This window comes from Stenella coeruleoalba (genome assembly GCF_951394435.1).
Source record: "Stenella coeruleoalba genome assembly, chromosome: 20".
Classification (NCBI taxonomy): domain Eukaryota; kingdom Metazoa; phylum Chordata; class Mammalia; order Artiodactyla; family Delphinidae; genus Stenella; species Stenella coeruleoalba.
Genome location: NC_137166.1, coordinates 38,423,332 through 38,438,295, shown reverse-complemented (window position 1 = coordinate 38,438,295; position 14,964 = coordinate 38,423,332). Strand labels below are relative to the sequence as shown.

The 14,964-nt window shown below is 48.6% G+C and overlaps 1 protein-coding gene across 2 annotated transcripts; it reads right to left on the bottom strand.

Moving 5' to 3' along the window:
* Positions 1-3,411: 3,411 nt before the first annotated feature.
* On the bottom strand, positions 3,412-12,288 carry POP4 (POP4 homolog, ribonuclease P/MRP subunit). 2 transcript variants are annotated; one of them, XM_079908401.1, is made up of 8 exons: positions 12,054-12,288; positions 10,268-10,320; positions 8,738-8,895; positions 8,402-8,625; positions 6,952-7,029; positions 6,711-6,772; positions 4,923-5,024; positions 3,412-3,937 (listed from the first exon to the last, which is right to left on the bottom strand). In XM_079908401.1, the coding sequence occupies exons 4-8, from the start codon at positions 8,569-8,571 to the stop codon at positions 3,801-3,803; spliced, it is 549 nt and encodes a 182-aa protein (XP_079764527.1). In that variant the 5' UTR covers positions 8,572-8,625; positions 8,738-8,895; positions 10,268-10,320; positions 12,054-12,288; the 3' UTR covers positions 3,412-3,800. The 2 variants fall into 2 exon arrangements, with proteins under 2 accessions (XP_079764527.1, XP_079764526.1); XM_079908400.1 differs by lacking the exon at positions 8,738-8,895.
* Positions 12,289-14,964: the final 2,676 nt, after the last annotated feature.

The window sequence follows — 14,964 nt, the reverse complement described above, 5'->3', positions numbered from 1 at the left end:
TGATTCTCGTACAGGAAGTGCTAGAATACAACTTCGGGAAACCCTGATATAGTCTCATGGCCACACTTGACAGATGGTGACGCTCTCAAGTGTCAAAAGACTTCAGAACTGGGTGACTGGATCAGCAGAATTCCACATTCTGCCCCATGGATTAGAACTTAGCTAGCAGCTCCCACCATCTCTCCCCTCCCACTGATAAGCTAGGCGTCTCCTGAGTTTGGCAGCCGTAGTCCCACAGCCCTTCTTGCCTCTCCTCCTGTTGGCCCTGGGCCCTGTGGGCAGATTTCCTGGGTCCTCCACCTTGGCCCTGCCGGCCCCTGCCCTGAGCCCGTGTGACCACACTCGTCACATCCCACAACTGCCTGGATCCAGAGCTGCCTCCTCCAGGGAGCCTCCCTTGCCCACCCTGCCTACCTGTGGGTGCATTTCCTCCCCAACCAGACTGTGCCTGGCCCCAACAAGAGGGTGAGGGAAGAGGATTTCAGCTGTTGCAGAAATGTAAGGGAACCTAGCCCCCTCAGGGCTCCTGGTACTGGAGGGAGCAGCTGAACTGAAGTTCTATGAGCAGGTCCTAGAGTCCTGCGGTGATGGGAGCTCAGGGTCCCGCGGCTGGGCTGGATGAGCTAACGGTCCAAGCACTCCATATGGGGGGTGGGAAGGCCAGGCCAGTGTCCGAGGATGGGGGCCAGGGTGGGGGCACAACTAGTCTGTCCCAGCTGGGACAGCTCCACGGCTATTACAGACTGAATTATGTTCCCTCCAAATTCCTGTGCTGAAGCCCTGGGCCTTTAAGGAGGTAATTAAAATTAAATGAGGTTATAAAGGTGGGGCTTTAATTCCCTAGGACTGGGGTCCTTATAAGAAAGGAAGAGACACCAGAGATTCCCCCCCCGCCCCCGAGTGCACACAGAAGGCCATTTGAGGACACAATGAGGTGGCCAAGGGGAAAGCTCTTACCAGACTGCAATCCTGACAGCGCCTTAATCTTGGACTTTCAGCCTCCAGAACAGTGAGAAAAGAAATGTCTGTTGATTAAGTCGCCACCTGCAGTATTTTGTTACAGCAGGCTGGGCTAATACAATAGCCGGGGCCCGTCATGTCCCTCTTACCCTCCAGGTGCTTCACCCTTTTCCTGCCCTAGAGGCTCTGACCTGTCCTCTGCAGGCCCTACAGTGCGGCTGTGTCCTCCACAGAGCTGGCTCTGGGGGATATAAAGGGCCTGGGGCCCACTCGCTCTTTGGGGAACAGTGGGTCACTGGACTGATGTCTCCTGACCCCGTAGCCTCCTCCATCCTGTCCTGAGGTGTTAACCGCTCTGCTGCTCCATGGGCCTCTCTGGGTCAGAGTTCTCCCAGGCACGAAGGTTTACACACAAGGCGAATTTAGCTGTGTCTCACAGGTATCCTACATGTCAAAGGCCCCAGCTCTGCTGGGGTCCTGCTCCCTGGGCAGTGGAGAAGGGAGAGACTGGACTGCAAAGTACCACACCACTCTCCATGACAAGCCCTGTGTCACAGCCATGGGGACACGGCCAGCCCTGTGTGCCTCCCCATGCAGCAATTAGTGCAGCTTCATTGGGAACGCTCACTCAGAGCCAGTGCCCAGCCTGGCCTGTGCCCTCCTCACCCCCTACTCTGACTGGGAGGATGGCATGGTCCTTGGAGCACAGGACCCAGTGCTAAGTGGGCCTCGGGACAAGAGGGCGTCCCAGAAACAGACATGCATAGCAGCAGCAGCTTCATAGAAGGTGAGCGTTCTCACCGAGCCTCCCTGGGGAGGGGGAGAGACGTCTACAAATTAAACAGCCACTCACATGGAAACTTGAGTCTGCGCCAAATGAAAAACAGATTTCACATGGCAATTGGTTCCAACAACTTTTCTGGAAAGCAACTGTATATTTACACAACATTGGCTGCCTTTTACATTGTAGAGGGGTGGGCAAGAGCAGTGGGGTTTAGGGGATTATAGCACCTATGCTGTTACCAGTGTGGCACTTTCAGATAGCCAGAACAGAAGCCACATTACACGGAAGACCAGAGATTCCCTCAGTGGGAACCCAGGTGATAAAGGGACCACATCATGCACTTTGGAGTATCTTCTCATCCTTGCAGCCACCCGTGGCTCTGGAGCTAGACTATGTGGTTCAAATCCCAGCTCTACCTGTCTCAGGCTGTGAGGCCTCAGGCAAATGAGTGCTCTGAGTACTAGTGACCTCATGGTCACACCCGAGGGCTGTCACTGGGTCAGGCTGCCCTGTCTGAGGTGGTGCTGGGACTTGAGCTCCCAACCACAGGCAGTGATGGCTAGACTGGGGAGAGCACCCAAGGAGACTCAGACCCTCCTGGTAAGTGAGGGACACCATGCACAGACGGAAGCGGGGTCAAGCCGCCAGGCACGTCTGTGGGAGACCCTGGGCGTGCTCAGCCTTCAGGAGGTGCAGAGGCACCGCTAGGTCTTCTTGCTCTCCTCCAATAATGTGAAGTCAGTGTTTATGCTCTCCCCTCCACTGTGGTGTTTCTCGTCCATCCAGTGTGGAGTCTGAGCGCAAAATGCTGACACAGTGAAGCCTCTGGCATTGCTGCTTCTCTTGGTGCAGAAGAAAAAGCACATGAATTTGCTGCCAGTTTGTCGCCAGGAAGGCTTCTGCCCTCACCCTGTTGGTCAGCAAACACTTGCTTCTCAAAAGAAAGGGGCCATAGGGCCTTCTGAGCCATGTGGCTTTCCTGGTAGCAGACCCTGGAAGTCTGGTCCCCACCCCGTCCTCATTCGGCCAGTCTGTACTCAGGCCCTGCACAGAAGGGCCCATCTACTGGCCCACAGGCACACTGCCCAGAGGGCTAGGGTCAGACTGCAGAGCCTGCAGAGCCACAGCTTCCAGCAGCAAAAATGGGACTAACGTCAACTAAGGTGCCACTGCTGGGGACTCAGGCTTTCCTAGTAGATTAGGCCTTGGGAAGAGCTCCAGTCTTATTTTCCCTTCAGCCCACCTTCCTTTGGAGTCTAACAGACTCAGGAATTGAGAACACTCTTGTAGGCTTAAGCTCCCCATACTGGAACAAGCTTCAATAAGCACACCTAGGCCCGGCATTCTGCCTTTGTGGTCCACCTCAGTTCGAACTCCCGAATGGGCCCTAAGTCACTTAGCAACTTCACCACTCATTCCTCTTCATCTTTCTTGAAACAGCAAAGTAAACCTCAGGTCAAAGAATTCGACAGCAGGCATGATTTAAAGTGATGTATCAAAGAAGCAGGGCACCACTGAACTAGTGAGACACGGTGCCTGATGACAGAGCAAAAGACATGGCAGCTTCCACAGAGCAAAAGTAAAGGCACGAGCCATGCACAGCTCAAGCCTCCCCTTCCCTTCCATCCTAGTGGTGCTGCAGGAATCACTCCTGTAGTCTGTTCATGCCCACATGCATATTTTATTATCACATAAACAACTCATTCATCATAGAACGTTCTGAAAACACTGAAAAGTATGAAAAAGAAAAAAACAAATAAACTCACGATTCAAGTCAACCTGTGTTAATTCTGGTGTTTTCTGCCAATCTTTTCTGTCCATGGGAGTAATACAAAAACAAGAGCATCTATAAAGACACATCCCTGTGGTCCCTGACTTCTGTGCTCAGTACAGTGTGCTTCTTCCCAGATGATTAAACGTCCTTAACTCTGATTTAGACTGGCTGGAGGTGGTCTATAACCAGAACTGGCCCGACCATCTCTTCCTTGAAAGGTGGGTAATTCAGGTTGTTTCCAGTTTTTCGCTGTCATAAACGATTCCCTTAGGCAGGAAGAGCTCACAAGTCAATTGTTCCCTTTGCTTTGAACTTCTTCGCAGACCGCTCACTTGACCGCAGCTGGAATTTGCTCCCATAAATGTAGGAAATAAAGCCATCGATCTCCACAGTGAACACACAGTTTAGCTTGGGGATAACTAAAAAAAAGCAGGAGAAAAAGGATGAGGGAAAAAGTCCTGGCAGTAAGTTCACTTTTGTGGAGACTATTATTCCCAAGATGTTTGTATTAGAAAATACAACAAGCTAATAGGAAAAGATAATAAGAAATGGTGAAACCCACAAAGGTAACAGCACCGGGATTAAAGGGGATTATTCTGCCAAAAGGCCAATTTATTCACATTTTAAATATAACTCAACACCTAGTTTTCTGGGTCAAAGGCTATGAACCAAACTCCCAAAACCAGAAACCCCCAGAAAAACTGCCAGAAACAGGTCTTGCCGCATAACTTTCAGATGGACTCATGGCTTTATGCTTACTGGGGAAACTTGTACACCACTTTCTGAGGTCTAAAATGAAAGCAGAAGAATATAGAGGGGAATGGAACAAAGCAACAAGAAAACCAAGCTTCAAAAAATTAAAGGAACAAAAACCTCCCACTGTGGTTTTGAAATCTCTGGATTCATGGGCAAGGAGGGGGTGTGGAAATCCTGACAGACTGGCCGCTCGTCTCTGCCAGAGCAGTGAGCTCTAGCACACCAGGCGGATAAGCTTGCACTTGCTTCCCTGGAACCCAGAGAATCACCACCAAGGGCGCTGGCTCTGGGAACTCCAGGGGCAGGTGCTTCGTCCCTGCTATCTGTCTAGCTACAACCCTCTGGGAGGCATTAGCCTTTGGGCAGGTGGAGGGTCCCAGTCCTGGAAATAGACCCAGGTGTCTGGAGGCACAGCCAAGCAGCCCTTCCTTCCCTTGATCACATCTGGCCAAAGGTGCTGGCTGGGCTCATGAGTACCTCAGGGAGAGCCCTGGGTGCTGGGATGGTCTCTGCAGGCTTGGAATGTAAGGTCAGCAGGTACCTACAATCTGTGCTGACTTGAAAGGCCAAACTGAGCTTTAGAGTCATGAGGAAAGGGCCGACAAATCGGCTGGGGAGGCCACAGCCCACGGCGATCCAGTTACGTACCTTTCAGGCGGTCTTCTTTAGTGATAATTTTGAAAATGTGCTTTGTTTCCTGTAGAAGGATTCCTGTAATGCCCACGTAGGAGGGGCATTTGGATTTTGTAACTGCAAAGGAAAAGGGGGGTTCAGGGCTCAGGCCTCTGTGGTGTTAGGGGAGCCACAGGCAGCCAGGCCTGCAGGGGCTGTGGGTTCTGGTCCCAACCTTGAGCCAGCAGAGGAAGAAAGACCACCCACAGGGGCAGGGTGAGGTGGAGGCTCCTTGGCTGGGCAGGGACCAAGTGGGATGAGAACCTAGGCTTCCCAATCCCTGGCGGTGGCTTAATAGCCTCTGTGCTCTGATGAGGTGTCCTCTGGAAGGCCTGCTGCCACAGGGGTCCCGGGCAGGATTCTGGAGCCAAGAGGTCACACGTGGATCTAGCACCACCAAGGCCCACAGTCGGGCTGCTCTGGCAGGGCCAAGTCTCACTTACAGGACCTGAATGAACGCCTGTTCATCATGGTCTTCCCAGAACCTCCTGAACTCTGGACAGAATGGGAGCCCACTATAGGCCACCCAGCAGTGAGCTGCCACCACAGGCAGTAGGCCTCTCACCTCCCCCAACCTATCCCCCAAGGTAGTCAATACAAATTCAATGAACGCGTACTATGTGTCTGGCAGTGTCCTAGGTAGGTGCTGGGCACAGTAGTAAGTGCTGCTCTCACAAAGCTGCTGTTCTAATAGGGGGAGGGGTAATGTGTACCAAACCAGACAACTGTATTTTCTGATAGTGATGAGTGCTATGAAAAAACAAGGGCAGGGTAATGGGGTGGGGGGTCATCTTTAGCTATGGTAGACCCCTGGGAAGTGACATCTGAGTAGGGACCTGAATAATGAGAAAGAATCAGTCCCTGAGCACACAGAACTCTCTGGGTAGAGGGAAGAAGCAAATGCTAAGACCCTGTGGCAGGGCCAGGCCTGGTGAGAAGCAGAAAGCAGGCCAGTATGGTTAGATCTGGTGCCCAAGGAGGTTGGACAGGCTGTTTAGAATACAGTAAGGAGGCAGAAGGGACACAACCTGATTTCTGTTGTAGAATCTTCTCTCTGGCTGCCTGGTCAGGGGAGGAGCAGTGTGTCAGCAGGGAGAGGGTTAAGCAGCTTTGCAGTAATCCAGGGGAGACGGTGGTGGCTTAGATTTGGGTGTTAGGACGTGCTAATGGATTGGAGGTAGGCAATTAGGAAAGAAGAAATGCGGATACCTCCTAGGTTTTTGGCTTGAACAACCAGGGTAAATAGTGGTACTATATTAGTGGCACTCAGTAGTACTCAGTGGTATCACTAAAGGTGATTCTCAGTGGCAACTTAGATGATGAAGGCCAGGGGAGGGGCTGATCTGAGAGGCCCAGAGTTCTGTTTTGGATAAGTAAAGTTTACAATGTCTACTGCACGTCTGGGTGGCTATGTCCAGTAGACAGTTGAATTCAAGGAGTTCAAGGGTAAGGTCTGTGCTGGAGATGACAACTTGGGAACTGTTGGTCCACAGCCGACATTTAAAACCATGGGGCTGTTCAAGATACCAGGCTGTGGGTGAGTGCCAGCAGCTGCTGTGTCCTTTGGGATACCAGCAGGGGTCTTCTGTGTGGAGAAGGTACACAGAGGCCATTCAGAGTATCCAACAAGTGGCCAGAATTGGCTAAGACAGCTATAGTCATCGTCTACCCTAAGTGCTGGTGATGTAGGGTTATCCACATAGCAAGGAATTGTCACTGAATGATGGCTTGGGCAGCCAGATGATGTGCTCTTAGGCAAATTACCTGAAACAATAGCGCCATGAAGATCTGCCTTTAAAAGCTTGGCCTGAATCATCTGTGGCTGCCTACGAGGTAAACAAAAGCCCATAATGTACACCATTATAATGAATTCTGAAAGAAGTCAACAGGTCTACAAACTTCTGCAGCCAGGCAATGCTGATAGCAGGCTCCGAAAGCTGCATTTACAATGAGCCTAAGACTTGGGCTCTGCCTCAAAGGGCAAGGCTTCAGAATTGTAACTCACATGTCTGGTTTGAGACCATTGCACAGATCCCGGATGTACTGTTTCCAGAGTTCATGCAGAGGGAGAAAAAGACTGTACCTGTGGCAAAGTCAGATAGAGGTAAAACGTTAGGCAATGTGAGCTTGGGATTATAACATCCAAAGAGCACAGAGCTTGGCTTGATGCCAAGGACCATGACCTGGATCACTGGGGCCTGTTCTACTCCCGATAACCACACTAAAATCCAGTACTTTCACCTCTCAAACCTTAGTTTCCTCACTGGTAGAACCCTCTCAAAGCTAAGTTTTTGCTAATGAGAAGAGGAAGGTGTTGCCTTCCTTTGCCCCTTCATCCTTCCTGCTGGTTAGATGCAGGCATGACAGCTGGAGCTCAAACAGACATCTTAGACCATGAAGTAACACCTACAATGGTGAAGCAGCAAGGATGCACCCAGGGCTACAATCCTGGTTGTCTGATGGCCGTGGAACTGCCTACCACACCAGCCCAGGATGGTGTTCATCTAGACTTCTTTTCACAAGAGAAATAAACTTCCATCTTATTTAAGCTACTGCTGTTTTGAGGTTTTCTGTTACAGGAAGCTGAACCCAGTAAGCCCTCAGTAAACAGGAGTTGCTGGTTGTCATAAGTCCCTGTGCAAGGTGACAGGGTCTGTCTGGAGGATGAGTGAGAAGTGGCGAGGTGAAGGAGAGGGAACAGGTGAGACGACCCCAAACGAGTCTTCCTAGCACTTCACGGGGAGTCCATTTAACGAAGCTACTGGTTAGAGAAATGAGAACCTCAGGCTCAAACCCAAAGTGGACTCTATTGATGGGGACATGGGTGAGGCACACCAGGGGCAGGCAGCAGTCCCTTCCTCCTCCCAAAGCCCAGCTGATTTTGTGAGAGGGGACATGAACAAAGTGACAGACTCTATCTTATGGGATGTGGGAGGCTATCTGGTTACAGACCTTGGAGCAAAAGCATACGAACAGTCCTAAGACATGCAAATGCAGAACCGTGGCCAAGGAGGGATGAAGTGTCAGCTGGAGGGAGGAACATGTTCTCCCACAGAGAGTGATGTGTCTCTTTCAGAAACTTCTGAAACATATGGGCAGCACCTTCTTTGGCAATAAGACCCCAATGGGTGATTCTGTCTAGTGCTATTAGAAGCTACAAAGAGATATATGTTAAGAAATATCAGTTTCTCTTTTTCTAAGAAAACTGAAAGACAAATAGTCTGTTGCCCATGGCTTATGGCACTGGTCTTATTAGTTAAGGATAGGACAGAAGCCAAGCAGAAAAGCCAAACCCAAACAGTCCGAATTGGTAAAGGAAGCCTGCCTCCTTGTGGCAGAAGTGGGAGAGGCTCTCTTAGCTTAAGCAGAGCGGGGCTACCTAGCTTCCCAAGTCCATACTCAACACAAGGAAGATTAAGTCTCTGGGGTGGAAAGGCAGGAAAGGCTTGCCATACCTCTGTTGCTCTGGATTAATGTCAAAGAGCCGCAGCTCCCTCCTCTGCTTGGCAGAGAGGCCTTTAGATTTCTTTTTCTTTTCCTTCTGCTTCCGGTGAGTGAAGTACTCCAGAACAACGGCCTTGCGTTGCAGGTGGTCCTCCTGGGCTTGTCGGCTCATGCGGGGCATGCTCCGCTTCAGGAAGGCCCTCACAAAGGCCTCGGCCCGCTGGGTTCCTGGGTGCTGCATGAGGACAAGATGGTGTGGTGCTCACAGCTCTAGTTGGGGCTACCCAGACCCCCAGGCCCTCCCACACACTGCTGTAACAGCAGATGGGCCGCCTTCACTGACCCACCTATCTACCCACTGAGGCTCACACAGCCTCTCATCTGCTGCATGTTCGCTACCCCCAGCTGGGCAGATGTGAAAGTCACATTCAAATGCCAATTCGTAACTGCCACACAAAACAGCCACGTCAAACTCCAACCTCCTACCCTGCTCTCTGAGGTTATTCTGAGGATAAAAACAAAACAAAACAAAACACAACAATAAAAAAATTAAAGCAAAACAAACCAAAAAAAATTACCTTTGGAAAAAAAGACTTCTCTCATCCTTGAGAAATGTATGACAATGTGTTTAAACTGTCATGATCAGATGAAGGCAAGCTCAGAGTAGAGCCAGGCTACGGCCTTGAAGGAAATGACCCCAACACTAGGAAAAACGGCATAACCAAGCACTCCAGGGTGGGCCCAGCCACAGCAGGTAGGGATTTTGACATTGCGGCCATATCGTAATACTCTTTACTTGAGTTTCCAGCCTGTGGATGCAGCATGGTTATTTTCCTGGTCTGCTCTGGCATCACTTGAGGAAATAAACTGTCAGCGTATCTTATCTTAGCCCCATGTGTTCACTCTTTTCCACATAGAACAGAGCATCACATGACTGTGACTGAGCACCTGCACTTAGAGAGGACTTCTGGGCAAAGTAACTATCATAAATTGTGTGTAATTCTTGAAAGAACAAGCATCACTGTCTCTCAAGTTGGAGTTCCACCAGTCTATTCCTCATTCTGATGCTTTGCCCTCATGTTTGCCACAGCCCTGGGGAGCACGGTCTACTGAGGTCCTCCCTCTTGACGGGGCCATTTCCTGGACCTTTGTTGCACTAACTGGGCTGCAAATACCTTGCGGCTAATGTGTCAATAGTAATCAAGCTCTCATTTCATGGGCAGAAGCAGGCACGTGGATGCGTGGGAGGTGGGGATAAAGATGTGATACACACGCTCTTCATGGGAGCCCATGGTAAGGAGGGAAGTCAGCTTCAGCTTTGTATTATTATCAGTATTATTACTGTAAGAGGACATGTGAGTCTTTAAATACCTAAGTGGCCCATCTTTCACAGAGAAGCCAAATTAAGGTGTATCACTCTTTCAAAATCTTGATTTTAAAAGCAACTCCCTCATTACGAGTCACCAGTGAAGCTTCTGCCAAACTGACAAAGAATCTTTGTAGCACCCAGATATGATCCATCAATTACACTCATGAAATGTGATCTGACTGCCCTCTTCAGGAGTGAAAGGGGCACAGTAACAAGGTCAAATGACAGTGCTTGCCACGGCAGGTGTCAGGTGAGCATAGCCTAGTGTCCCCTACACAGTGGGAGATGACACAGATCAAGAAATCCCAGTTAACCAAACTTGACTCTGGTATAATGGGAAAGGAGGCCAGCAGAACAACAAACCTTGATTAAGCCTAACATGTCTGCTGGAAACGTGGGGAGTGAAATGTGGGAAAGGACATCTAAAACAGCACTAACGGTTAAGAAGCCACTGAGCCATCTTTGGCATCACCTCTGTTGCTCCCAGACCTCCTGCCAAGCACTGTACCTGAATGTCGAACTCTTTTGCATCTTTCTGAGAAAGGGCATGGTAGATCACACCTGGGGGATTTAAAGAAAACAAACACGAAATGATCAACTCTGTTGGCTATGGCTATAAGACCTAAGACTTTTATAACTATGAAAATAACTATGCTTATTCAGAGACAGAAGATGGGGGTAGTACAATGAGCACAGCTTCAAAGCTTTCTTGGATGCCTCTTGCCCTACCCTCTAGCCACATCCGTGCTAGAAGTTCCAATGGTGTGCCTTAAAATAGTGCTTCTCAAACATGAATGTGTGTCAGAATCTCCGAGAACTTATTAAAATGTAGATTCTTGGGCCCCACTCTCAGATCCTGCATTCCTAACAAGTTCTCAGATGCTACTGAAGCTCAGCAGACAATACTTAGAGTTGCCCTGGTTTAAAATACCACAAGTTAGGAGCCTGAGCAGTTGCTCTAGAAGTCTAATGATGTAAATCATTTAAAAGTTATGTGACAGGGCTTTCCAGGATGAAGACAGTTGGAACTATTACATTTTGTTTACTGTTAGATGTTTAAAAAAGACTCTTCACATTTTAATATCTACGAAACTGAGATGTATTATACAACTGATGGTGTCCTAAACTGATAAAATACAGTAGCTCTTTCTTCAAGCTCAAAATACACATTGCTCAATGTGGTTTTAACCTTTAAAAACTCACACTCCCGTTTCTTAATTTGTCTGAAAAAGAAAACCATGGCATTGGGGACAGAATATGGGTGTGAATGGGATAAGAATGAGACAAAGGCCTGGTTTAAGGGCCAAAAGACTAGAAAATTTGGTTCATGCTCTATAAATTCCATCCCAGCTCTACTGTGCTTCCCTGAGTTCATTTGAACCAGCAAACCAAAGTGGTTACAAGTTTTATATAGAGTCTGGTTCTCTCTCAGATGGAAGATAGGGATTAAAACCTGTCTGTAGAGAGCAACTTGCAGGGCCTGGACCCCAGGAATGACTCTGTACCTGTCACAGGTGCCTTGCATTAGACCCAGAAGTCTTTTTTTCCCTATAACAATAGACATCTAACAGTTATTAAGCCCTCATTGTTTGCCATGCCCCTGATTAAAAGCTACATATATTTTATCTCATTATACTTTCTGAAAAATCCTTTAAAGGAGTTATTATTCCTATTATGCACTGAGAAAACTGAAGTTAAAATATGCTGAGACACTTAACTTGATCACATAGGTAGGCAGTGGCAGAGGTGGAACTTAAAATCCAGCTTTAACGGTGTCATGCCCCTGCCTCTAAATGCCCTGGGTGCTTGCTCCCCTCCTTGGCACACCTCTGCTCAACTCTCAAAGCTTTGGGCTAGTGGTATCAATCCTCAGCACGCTCCCTGCGCTTTACACCAGACAAGGGTGATTCACAGAATAGCAGGCTGGGCAGGCATCATTATCAGTACCTTACAAAAGGGGAAACCGGGCTGCAGAGAGGAACAGGGCCTTGACCACGCCAAGAGAGAGATACTGGCCAAGTCGCACCAAGGCCTTGGGCCGACCTCCAGCACCACTCACTCACTACTGAGCAGCCCCCAGAGAGAACCTGCCTCCAGCTCTGACATAGTTCAGAGACTAGGCAGGCCAACCGGGACCCCGGGCCACAGTTACACTTAGGTAAGGCGGGACAATTTCCACAGCAGATCCGTTCGGACTCCGCCGCGACCCTTTTCACCCACCAGTATCTACACCTAGTCTCCGACTCTTTAACATCCCACCCGTCTCCAATTTCGTGACCCTCAACACGGCTTACTGTTCATTCTCGGACCGCTTCCGGTGCGCTCTGTTGACGTCTTCTTCAGGCGTCGCTCACTCTTTACCTCTCTCTACTTTCTTCAGCAGCCCTCGACCACCACAGCCTCTCTCGTCAAAGTCTGTGCTGGAGAGGTTCCTTCTGCCTGAAGTCGCGCGGTAAGCTAAGCTGAGAGACTGACACGCTCCTACGGGGATCAGGAGCCACAAGCTCCAAACTCGAGGATGGCGCCGTCCGTGACGTCACCGACGAGCGCCGACTTAGGATGGCGCATGCGCCTCGGAGCGGACTCCGCAGCGCGGAGAATTACTGCGGGCTGTGAAACTGTCTCTCCTTGGTGGGGCTCTCTCAGTGTGTGTTTTGTAGGCGAGGGAAGGCCAGAAGCAGTAGGGTTGGAGTTGGGGAGTGTGGAATGCATGTGAAGGCCCGGAATAGAGTGAGGCGAGTCGACTTGGAGAGGACAGAGGGAGGTTGGGGACCAGGGGAGGGTGGACATGGGATGGGAAGGGTGGTGGGAATGAGGTCTGTGCGATCCCTAATCGTGCTCTCTACACGTCAGCCGAGGCACTGAAGTTGGTATAGGAGGCTTACGTTCTTGTTTTGTCTCTGCTACTAGCTAGCAGTGTCATCTCACTTAATGCACGTCGCATCTCTGGGCCTCACTTTTCCTGTGTACTGTGTGAGTGGGGTTGGACTTGATAGTCTCTGAAAGTTTTCTTGAGACCCAGCATATTAGTTTTTGTCAGTAAGATAAAAGGCGAGGAATTGATTCTCGCCCTGGGGAAGGGTTCAAGAAGTGTGGCTTCAAGGCCTGGTGGAGACCTCTTAGGTGAGACCCGATGCTACACAGAACTGTGCAGTCTTAACTTTTACTGAGTGCTGGGCATGGGCAGGGTACTGCTTGGAAAAGAAAAGCAATATGGTTTGTATTCTAAGCTAGTGGTTCTCAACTTTCAGTATGGTATAAACTCCTTTTAAAGAAAAAAAATTTCTCAGGGAACCCTGGGAGTATGTCCACGCATCCTAGTTTGAGAAACATTGACTTAAGTTTCTTAAGTGGTGGTGACCTTGTGCCATTTTGATCTTAAACATAAGACTGCAGGCCCTGAAATTGAGTGACTTGTCTAGCATTTACCTTATATGTATATTACCATCACAATTGAAACACAACATTTAAACCAAAACGTATTGCACTTGCAGATGCCTGAGAATACTTAGGAGTCTATGGAACTAAGTTTGAGAAACTGCTCTTGGGGATCCATACTATGTGAACTACCATATCTGTTTTTTAAAATAGCAGCAGGGCTTCCCTGGTGGCGCAGTGGTTGAGAGTCTGCCTGCTGATGCAGGACCGGGGGTTCGTGCCCCGGTCCGGGAAGAACCCACATGCTGCGGAGCGGCTGGTCCCGTGAGCCATGGCCGCTGGACCTGTGCGTCTAGAGCCTGTGCTCCGCAGCGGGAGAGGCCACAACAGTGAGAGGCCCGCGTACCGCAAAAAAGAAAAAAATTAATTTATTTATTTAATTAAATTAAATAGCAGCAGAAGACAGCAAGAGCCAATTTCAGTGTTATACTCAAGGAGGCCCTTTTGAGCAGGACCTTTGTGATTATGGAGATAAGGGAGAAGGCAGACCTCTGTCTCTGAGAGTTTTTCTAGGGTTGTTAGGACTCTTAACTCCCAATTGACCCCTTCTCGAGTAGTCAAGGCAGCCCTGGATGACTGCTAGTCTTCCCTAGAATTCCCTGATTGTGGTGGGGTAAGCACTCCCAGAGCTGCAGTTACTCTATAGTTCCCTGATCACTTAAGTCTTTTTTAAAAAACGAACAAACCACTTTATTGTCCTCAGGAAATAATTGTATATGTATGCAGAGAGATATCTGTCCTTACAGGTATTGTTATCATTGTGATTGTCATTTAAGCGGCAGTTTGAAAACTACTTGATGTTTGAAAATAGTGGATTAAACACATGAAGTATGTAGGTTAATTAAATTCATTATAATCGCAGGGTAAGCTTCAAAAATTCATATTCCTTGCCATCCCTGGAGATTCTTATTTAGTAGGTGGGTCCCAAAGAATGTTCCCAGGTGACTCTGTTGAGTAATTAAGTTTGGGAACTACAGTATGTTATGTTTATATAACATATAATGGAATACCATACAGCCATTTAACAAATTACATACAAGTTTTGAAAAGGTTGCAAACTATTTTTTTAATTTAATTTATTTATTTTTTTAAATTTTATTTTTATTTTTTTCTGGCTGTGTTTGGGTCTTCGTTTCTGTATGAGGGCTTTCTCCAGTTGCGGTGAGCGGGGGCCACTCTTCATCGCGGTGCGTGGGCCTCTCACTGTCGCGGCCTCTGGAGCACAGGCTCCAGACGCGCAGGCTCAGTAGTTGTGGCTCACGGACCCAGTTGCTCCGCGACATGTGGGATCCTCCCAGACGAGGGCTCGAACCCGTGTCCCCTGCATTGGCAGGCAGATTCTCAACCACTGCGCCACCAGGGAAGCCCGGTTGCAAAATATTAACGTATAAAACCAAATAGTATATACACAAAAAGGATTGGAAAGAGCATAACAATATACTGAAAGTTTCTGTAGCTGTGTAAGTGAACTTATCAGAGATTCTTTTTTTGGTCTGTTTTCTAAATTTCATTCAGTGAAAATAAGACTTTCTTAAATTTCGTTTTCTTTTTTATAGCTATCAGTGATAAACTTCCAAACATGGATACACATGTTTTCCCACTAGCGACCTTGTGAAAGTTCCATGGGAAGTCAAGATTTGTTAGTATCATTGCAGGTGACTTCCCTCTATCTCTGAACAACTTATTGTCCAAAACTTCAAATATACAGAAAAATGGAAAGAGTTCTATAGTGAACACCCTTATGTCCTTAGATTATACAATTAACAT

What these genes read in the sequence shown, in the direction of transcription:
- POP4 (XM_079908400.1), bottom strand. An exon ending in CAAAAGAGTTCGACATTCAG is followed by an intron (nt 8,626 to 10,267) that starts GTACAGTGCTTG and finishes GTCCTCATGCAG; the next exon opens with CACCCAGGAACCCAGCGGGC. An exon ending in ATTAATCCAGAGCAACAGAG is followed by an intron (nt 7,030 to 8,401) that starts GTATGGCAAGCC and finishes ACTTTGCCACAG; the next exon opens with GTACAGTCTTTTTCTCCCTC.